The following is a 10,013-nucleotide window of genomic DNA, read 5'->3' as shown; positions in this document are numbered from 1 at the left end:
GAATAAGTGTTGCCCCATTATCAGCCCACTTAAAAGAGCCCCAACTCTTACATTCTCCCACTTGCCCTTGTTACAATAATAATAATAATATAATAATTATTAGACATTTAACAATTTTAATTTATGTTTCAAATAATGACTAATAACATAATATCATAACATGATAAATTGTTTAATGTGAGTTATGGCAATCATGTACTATTTAATGTAATATACACTTCCTTCCATATACTACAACACCTACAACTTATCATACAAAATCCATAATAATACTAGTAAAGACTTTCTTGTTTGTTTCAAAATAAATAATGTATACATAAATATAAGAAATAGAAAGTACACATAATGTATATCAAAACCATGTTTGAAAACTCATAGTGTTATTATAAGTATCAATCATCGTTATAATCAAGACCCATTCTATAAATACGTTTCTTAAATAATTTTGATTGTAAACCTTTTGTTAAGAGATTTGCTATCATAAGATTCATTCTAACGTGCTCTATCGAACACTCTTTGCTTCTATATCTCCTTAGTAATAGCAAAATACTTTAATTCCATATATTTGACACCTCTTGAATATTTGTCATTTTTTTGAAACGAAAATTATTAAAGAATTATTACAATAAAATTTTAACGGCTTGCTTATGGTATCAACAACTCTAAGTCTTAAAATAAAATTCCGTAACCATAATACAAGAATTGTGATTCAAAAAACATGTCACAACAGATTATTTTTTACTTTTTCATCAAGATTACTGTTCCTTCTGCTAATAAAAACTGATTATTTTTTACTTTTTCATCAAGATTACTGTTCCTTCTGCTAATAAAAACTGATTTCCAAATGTGAACTTCCAAGGCATCTATCAAAATTTGAATGAACATCTAGTCACTTCTAAAAGGCAGATTCCTTGTATACGAGCGTATAATTCTTTGTTTCTTGTAGGTATCTCAATATTTTCTCAATATTTTCTTTGCAGCTTTTCAGTAAAGTGTATGTAATCAATCTCTAGAGAATTTGCTAATTGACCCATAAATCAGGCTAAAAATCAAACCAACAGATTCCATAACGAAGTTGTGAAATTAACCGAAGATGAATGTCATAAATCAAGCTAATATATGTCACATATATACTGCAAAATCTACTAACATAAATCAATCTCTAGAGACTTGTTGTTTGCAGTTCGCGCTTTGCATATATATATATATATACATACATATTTAATGAGATAAAAGAAAAAATTCTATAATACAGATATCTCGAGTTGATCGATAGTGTTGGGCGCGTTTGATTCGAATAATAGGTTGCAAAGGGGATTGAATGCCGAAGGAAAATCAAATACTAAATGTAGAAAAGAGGGGATTAATGCCTTAAATCACCGGTCCAGATATTAGGGTTCCCGGTTTAATTACAGGTTCAAGGCATAAAGCACTGGTATTGGATCGAACCAGCCGGTAACCCGGTTTACGGTCGGATCGGATCGGATCAGGTTTCAACAGAAAATAAAAGCAAGCAAGCGGTGATGCAGAAGACAAAAATGCATGGGCGCCTATATATGGCGGGTCAACAGCGAATTACCACCAATAGAAATATACGGCTCAGAAAAAGGCAAAGCTCTCTGTTTCTGGAAGAGAGAACGCTTGTTCCTTCACACAAAGCTTCCCTTCCAATCTAATCCAAATCCAAATCCAATCCTCAACCAAAACACGATCAAACAAAATCAATCCCCGCCATCTTTCGCGATCGATCGAGCAAATTTCCCATTATTATTATTATTATTACTACAATGTGCAATTGTTGTTCGATTTCCCTCATGATTCTTCGTTTCCAAACTCCATATCTGTAATCCAGAAGAAATTAACAGCAAAAGCAGCCAACGAATGGAGAAGATTCATCATTCTGAAAAGGCCGCTAGTTTTATAGGACGCCATGTCCGAAGAAAGAGCGATGTTTCCACTCCTAAAACTCCCGATTTGTCCACCAACGATCAGCACAGATCGGACGTCAAAGAAAACATCATTCTCGAGGACGAGATTGATGATCAGACGGCTGGCCAAGTTTTCCAAGAGATTGATCGATTCACCGAGACATTGTCCGCCGTCGACGATAAATCGAAGCCGCCGGATGTGCCGGAATCGGTTGAGACATTCCTGAAACTCATCGAGTCCGGGATTGCCAAGTACTATTCTGCAAATGGCGAAGCCAAGTTAGGCAAAATCACGGAGGATGATTCGTTTTTTCTCGAGGCGGTAAAAAAGATAGCTAAGCTGAGTAATGCTTTCGGCGATTTTCCTTCTACGCCGTCCCTTAACCGGACGAGCGCTGTGTTGCAGCGAGCAATGTCGTTCTTCGAAGATTTGTTACGCGATCTGCTGGAGGAATGCAAGACTTGGGACCGATCTGCTTTGGAGACAGGAGAACTCAACTTTCCGCCGGAGGTGGTGACGAGGATGACCACAATTGCGTCGACGATGATCGAGGCTGGCTACGAGACGGAATGCTGTCAGGTCTACAGCGTGGCGAGGCGAAATGGCTTCAACGAACTATTGAAGAACCTGAAATTCGACATGATTAGCATGGACGATGCGCAGAAGATGCAATGGGAGACGTTGGAGGCAGAGATCGCCAAGTGGATCAAAGTCGCCAAGCACTGTGCTGGCATTCTCCTCTCCGGCGAGCGTGACCTCTGCGACTCCGTCTTTTGCAATTCTCCGTCAATCTCCGAAATCCTCTTCAGCAACCTCGCTCGCGCAGTGGTCATCCAACTCCTAAACTTCGTTGACGCGGTGGTTTTGACTCGGCGATTTGTGGAGAAGCTGTTTAAGTACTTGGACATGTATGAGACTCTCCGAAATCTGGTTCAAGCCATCAACACATCGTGCTCGGAGAACTGTAGCCGCGATCTGAGCAAGGAGATATCCGCCATCGCTGACCGAGTCGGCGAGGCCGCGGCGTCCATATTCTGTGATTTGGAGAATTCAATCAAAAGCGACACGGCAAAAACTGCGGTTCCTGGGGGAGCAATTCACCCGCTGACCAGCTACGTCATGAATTATCTAGAATACACCTGCGAGTACAAGGACGCCATGGAAGAGATATTCCGGAAAAACGCTGGCTCTGAAAACCAAGCCGAGGATCAGCCATCGCCGTTTGCAAAGCAGCTGATGACAGCGATGGATCTGCTGGACGCAAATCTGAGCGCCAAGTCGAACCTCTACAAAGACCAATCACTGAGTCACATATTCCTGATGAACAACGGGCGGTACATCCTGCAAAAGATCAAAGCGTCGAGCGAGATCCTCCAATTGGTAGGGGACACGTGGTACCGCACGCGATCGACGGTGGTGAGGCAGTACCACAAGAACTACCAGCGGGAAACGTGGGGGAAAGTGTTGCAGAACCTGAACCAGGAAGTGGCTCATTCGAAAGGGGGGAAGGTGAACAAGGCAGTGGTGAAGGAGAGGATGAAGACGTTCAACACGCAGTTCGAGGAGATCCACAAGACGCAGAGCACGTGGGTGGTGAGTGACGAGCAGCTGCAGTCGGAGCTCAGGGTGGCCATATCGGCGTTGGTGATTCCAGCGTACCGGAATCTCTTGGGGAGGTTCAGGCAGAACTTGGAGAAAGCGGACAAGTACATTAAGTACCAACCCGAGGATGTTGAAGCATTGATTGACGAGTTATTTGATGGGAACCCTACTTCTATGGGTAAGAAGAAAACATAATATTAACAACAATAATTAATATTTACGTGCTCGTGCTCGTGCTGGTGGTCGTACATTGATTAATTCACCTTTTCTTTTTCTATAGTAGATGCAAACTCTTATGGATGCAAGTTTATATGAATTTCGTGGTGTCTACCTAACGAATAATAATGTAGCATAATTTTGTATAGAATATATATATATATATATATAGTTGTCATTGTATTCACTATTCAGATTAATGAGCTTTTCAAGGTTAAATTCATCGGCTGCCTGCGTGCCTGCCCTGGAGTGGTGTGGAACTTTTTATTACAAATCATATTCAAATTAATTGATACGGATGACTTGGCGAGGCATGCATGCAACCTAGCTACATATGGACTGTCTCTACTTGGATGATTTTTCGGCTTTGGGCCACATTTTGGACCAATTAGAGCATTTGGGGGCCACCATTTTTGGGCAAGCCCAAAAGGACATGAGCAGTCAATGCTCTAGTATGCATTGAACCTTAAAAGTTATTTTGTTTTAGGTAAACTCCATTCAGACTCCTAATAGAATTTAGATCATTTTCACCCAAATTTTATGTAGTTTATTTTTCAGAAATGCTATTACAGCATTGAGTTTGTACACTCCTTTTTATGGATAAATTACACCAAAGATCACCAAATTTTGGTGTCTTTTGCAATGTACTCACTAAACTTCAAAATGATCATAAAAGTTTGAAATATTTTGTAATCTAGTCATATTTAAGATTTTCCAGCGTGCACTCACCGGAGCCCCTGTCGTGGCGATGACATGGTGCTGGCATGGCGATGACGTGACAAACAGTTAAAGTTACATGTTGAGTGTACAAAACGGTCAATGAAAATGCGCCATGTGGCAGGACCCCATCCCCATCAAACTCATTCTCCTTCCCCCTTCTTTCTCTCTTCTCGCCCGTGTTTGCTAGCCTCCCTTTCTAGTCGTCGATCGTCGTCATTCGCCTCCGACGCCACTGCGTCGCCTCTATTGTCGTTCGCCACCGTTGTTGAAGCTGCCGCCATCAACGCTTCTGCTTTGCTAGTCGCTGCTTCAGTCACTACTGCTTCACCCATTAGTCACTGTTGCTTCATTGCCGCCTCCACCACCAGTCACCCACTGTTTCGTCGTTGCCTCTGATTGCTTCGGTCACACATGGGGAAGAAAGAGAGATGTGGAGGGAGAGAGAGGGAAGAAGAATGGGTTTGATAGGGATGGGGCTATGCCACATGGCGTATTTTAATTGGTAGTTTTATACACTCAACATGTGACTTTGACTGTTTGTCACGTCATCGTCACACCAGTACCACGTCATTGCCATGATAAGAGCTCTGGTGAGTGCACGTGGGAAAATTTTAAATGTGATCAAATTGTAAAATATTTTAAATTTTTTGTGATCACTTTGTAAGGAATTGAAGTTTAGTGATCACATTGTAAAAGACACCAAAATTTAGTGTATTTTACATTTATTTCACAAAAACTGTAACATTATTTATAATAATTAGATGAAGGACAACCCATTGAAGTTAAGAGTATACAATGTAGTGTATAAACAACATTTTTGTTTATTTTTTGCATTTAAGATCGAAAAAGCCATTTAAAAGGATTAAATTGTGATTATGTCACAATTCATATTTACAACTATATTGCTAAAAACTTTATCTATATATACAATATAATGTAATATTAGTTCATTTGGGAGTGTCTTATCATTGGCATAATTGTGTACAATGTCTAGGAGGTAGATAAAGTGTCATATCATAAAACTTAAAGCATTAATACCATCTCTGTGATGACCCAAAACAGGGTCTTGACACTATCCCTAATATAACCATAAGCCCTATCCAATTATGGTTAGTGTCAATAGCATATAACATGAATAAAATACAAATTAAATATCATTACTAAAGCAAATTGATATTGCTGTTATTTTTTGTTAAATCCTTGATTTTGATACTTTCTATAAAACATATACTTAAACTAAAAATTAAATGTGAATTGAGTAATATATCTAATTTAATCAATTAATATACCTTTTACTCGATTAAAAATCCATCTTAATTGAGTAATTATGTTTGAAAATACCAATTTTAATTAACTTTTAAATATTACTCGAGTAAAATATATTATTAATCGAGTTTAAGATCTAAAAATGTTAATCAACTAACAAATTGAACTTAATCAAGTAATCATTTTTAAACAAGTAAGAAAATATTTTAATCGGGTAATAAGTATCTTATTTGACTAAATTCTCTTTATAATTGAGTATAGTCAAGATACTTAATCAATTACTCATTTACGTTACTTGAATAAGTGATGAAGTATGTTAATTGAGTGAATAAAAGTGTTACTCGACTAAGAGATATTTTAGTCGAGTAATAAATCTTTGTAATTGAGTAATTATTCTTGAATAGAAATATGCTCAATAGATTAATTGACAGAGAAGTTATTCTTAATCACGTAGCACTTAACTTAGTCAAGTAACATAATTTTTTAATCAAGTAATAATATTTTGATAGAGATGTATTTAAGAGTTTAATCGACTAAGTATTAGTCTTTCAAGTAACATCTTAGTTAGTCAAGTGCACGATTTTTAAATTGAATAACAATTTTTGAAACAAAAAGGGACTCAAAGAATTAATCAATTAAGAATTATTCTATAATCGAGTAATATTCTACTTAGTAGAGTAACTTAATTTCTTAATTGAGTAACAATTCTTGGACATAATTGTACTTGAATATTTAATCGATTAAGAGAAATGTTTAATCAAGTAATACGATATTCTTTGGTTGAGTATCAAAATCATTTGATTGAGTAACATATTGAAACAATAAAGTGGTTAAAAAGTTAATCGAGTAAAAAATGTTTATAATCGATTGTTATCTTTTTTAGTCGAGTAACAAATATGAGTAGTTAAGTTATGACTCATGTAACTGATAATTAATCTTAATCGAGCAAGATTATTCAGTAGTCGAGTAATATTTATTTAAATCAACTGAATGTTAAGACCACTCAAATAATCTTGTATCTTACTCGAGTAACAGTCTGTCTTATTCAACTAATACTTTTTGAAAATTCAAAAATATAACCGTTAAGACTGTATTAAATGTAACTATTTTTAATTTTCAAACAATCATATTCTCATTAAATGTTGTCTAATCATTCTTTCAAGAAAATTGTATGCAAATTGATTTTCAAATTAATTACTAACCGTTGGAAAGACAAGAAAGAGGAATGTTCTTGCAAGTTATAGGTTAATGCTTTTATCCTTCAAATAAATTGACAAATGCATTAAAGAAGGAAAAATTATAAATACTTGAGAGACTCAAGACCAACATAGAGAATGCTCAATTCTAATTGAAGTGCGGAATTCAAGCTCCTCAAGCTATATCTTTTGTTTACTATTTTCAAAAGGCTTGTGTAAAGTAGATTTATCCTTTATATATTCTCGTTAAATTAGTGAAGAAACATTTGTTTCCCAAAGATGGTGTCACATTAATAACACAATAATCGACCACCAATTGAATTTATATGATTTAAATAAGACTTGAATCATGTGTTCTATTCGGCTAGATTTGAATTGTCTTTATAAAACAAGAAACACTATCCTAGGACTCGACAGAGATAACGCCATTTCAATACTTAATTTAGTGAGGGATTCGATAAGGAATTAAAAGCTATGGGTTTTGTAATGAACTTTCACACCTTTGGCTCACTTTTCAAGGTATTTTCATACTTTTTGAGTGGGGATGGTGATAAGAATGGCTGGTCTTGCCCTTCGAGGCCTTTGGCAAAGGATTAGTTGACTCTCTCTTGTCCCTCAAGTTCAAGATTAAATTAAATTGTGATAGTTGGAACAATGTTGATTATCTTAACCTAAAACTATCGTCGATGAAAAACATGTTCAAAGAACACTAGATTTGAATGTTCATTGAATTAACGAACAACCATATTTTCACCAAGCGGGCATTCATTTTGGGTGAAAACCCAAAATTTGGATGTTCATTGTGGATCAAGAACATCTTAATGAACACTCACACTTTGGTTGTTCATTGACTTAGGTGTTCGGTGATGCACCCATCTAGGTTTTCTTAAATGGAGTGGTGGAGAAAGATGAAGTCATTGTCGCTATTGTAGCAGAAGAAAATAAGATTATAGAGAATTTGTATATTAAGATAGTGTTTGTAAAAATGAGTATGAAAAAGTTGTATGAAGATAATTTATATGTAAGGTCCAAGATAACTTATCCGAAAGAGGAGAAGAAATATTTATCTGGAGAGTTCAAGATAAAAAGCCATATGACTTATTTCTATTGGACTGGGATGTGCTATGGCACACACCAAGAGGGGAGTGAATTGATTATTTTAAAAACTTGATAGAATTTGAAATCATTTTGATTGAAAATAAAAATTTAATGCAAGTAAGGATTGAATAGATGCTTGACAATAAAGAGAATTTAAATAACACAAGCACACAAAAATACCAAGATATATAGTGGTTCGGTTTAACCCAAACCTACTCTTCTATCTTAGCTCCTTACTAAGAATTTTCAAATTAATCCACTAAAACCTTTTACTTAAACCTGCTAGGTTCTTTAGTCCGCGACTAGGAAAATTATAGAACCTCCCACTCAAATGAGCCATCTAGCTACACAAGCTAAGAAATACAAGAAATGTAATAAAGAGAGCATCTAAGAGATAAATCACTTAATTACACAATCTCTCAAAATATGAAACAAGGCTTGAATGAATTAATACAAATAAAGATTAAAGCCTTGAAGGGAGAAAAATGAAGCACAGTTGATGTAAAGACAAATGAGAATAATAGTAAGCTCAAATTATTTCATTCCCGTCCATTGGCCTCTTATTTATCTCTTTGATTTGTATTTATAGGCTTCCCAAAAGCTTTGCCCGAAACTAGCCATTTTTGAGCCGTTGGAGAATGAGAAACTAACTGTTGGAGACTGTCAGAGATACAAATTGTCGACAGACTAAAGAGCTTAATCGACTAATTATATGAACAAAAATAAGACATAATCGACAAAGCCAAATCAATAGTTGATAGAACAAAAATGTGAAGGAACTTCTTCTAAAAATACACACTGATCGATAGATCAAATGATTTTGTCGACAGAAGCATGAAGATAGTAAACAGATCAAAAAGCATAGTCGACAGATGCATGGCACATATTCGACAGATTGAAGGAGATAGTCGACAGAATGAAATACTTAGTCGACAGAAACAAGGGCTTAGTCGACAGTTTGAAGGCACACAGTCGATAGATGAAAACTTTGAAGATACAATTCATTTTCTTTAATTTATATTTTACCTTTCATTTACTTTAATATATAAATGTAAATAAGAAAGTACCCCTATTTAGATTCAATAAAAATATCCAAAAAATCAAAATCTATAACTATAAGAAAATACAATTTTGGTTTCAGTACAAACTCGAGATTTTATAAATTTATACGTACATTCTATTTATTAAAAATTCATTAAAAATCGTTTTAACAACAATAAATACTATCTATCAAAATACTAGGAGATAATTTTTCAAAATGAAAACATTTTCTTATATGTCTCATTATAATGTGCTAATCTTCTAGACTTAGAAAAATAGCATTTCTTGGGCTCAACAACATGGTCTTTTGCCTTTGAAACATTTTGCTTCATTTATCCAATGATCCAAAATCAATTTGAAAAACCATTTATGAGATTCTTTTAAATCTTAATATTTGTTTGTGCAAATCTCTATTTATAGAAAATTATAAATCATTTGGTTTTTATTTTCACAAAGGTACTTGGAATTACTTGAAATTGATTTTTGTTTTCAAATCATATATTTTGATTTAGAGTATAAAATCATTTGATATTTTTCATCATCACATAAGTGAAACACAAGAGTAAAACATCACTTTTTATATAAATTTAACAAATACATTGGAAAGTACTTTTGTCTGGACTATTTTTCATATCTCACTTTTTTCGGTCTATATCTTGATTAACAAACATTATTTAAGAAAGGAAGAGAGAGTTATGGGAAGGGTAAAAAAGACAAGGATATTTTAGTCATTTTAAAAATTTTAATTGAGGTTAAGTAATGATAAGGGTTTAGTGTAACAATATTTATAAAATTAACAGATGTTATTGTTATTTTCAAAACCTTAAAGTACCATTTTCTTTTAATTTAAATGTTAGAGGTATTGAGCTCATTTTTCTCTGTTATATTTTTATAAAATATTAACTTCTAAACTTAAAATTAAAATAAAAGATTTTTAGATGTTGA

At 34.7% G+C, this 10,013-nt stretch overlaps 1 protein-coding gene across 1 annotated transcript; it reads left to right on the top strand.

Moving 5' to 3' along the window:
* The first annotated feature begins 1,604 nt into the window (after positions 1 to 1,604).
* On the top strand, positions 1,605 to 3,872 carry LOC127796651 (exocyst complex component EXO70B1-like). Its single transcript, XM_052328906.1, has one exon. It carries the CDS (start codon positions 1,882 to 1,884, stop codon positions 3,724 to 3,726), a length of 1,845 nt encoding a protein of 614 aa, XP_052184866.1. The 5' UTR covers positions 1,605 to 1,881; the 3' UTR covers positions 3,727 to 3,872.
* The last annotated feature ends 6,141 nt before the right edge of the window (positions 3,873 to 10,013 follow it).

The sequence above is a fragment of the Diospyros lotus genome, chromosome 3, assembly GCF_014633365.1.
Source record: "Diospyros lotus cultivar Yz01 chromosome 3, ASM1463336v1, whole genome shotgun sequence".
Taxonomy (NCBI): domain Eukaryota; kingdom Viridiplantae; phylum Streptophyta; class Magnoliopsida; order Ericales; family Ebenaceae; genus Diospyros; species Diospyros lotus.
The sequence above is the reverse complement of the archived record's forward strand: the minus strand, read 5'-3'. Positions and strand labels throughout refer to the sequence as shown.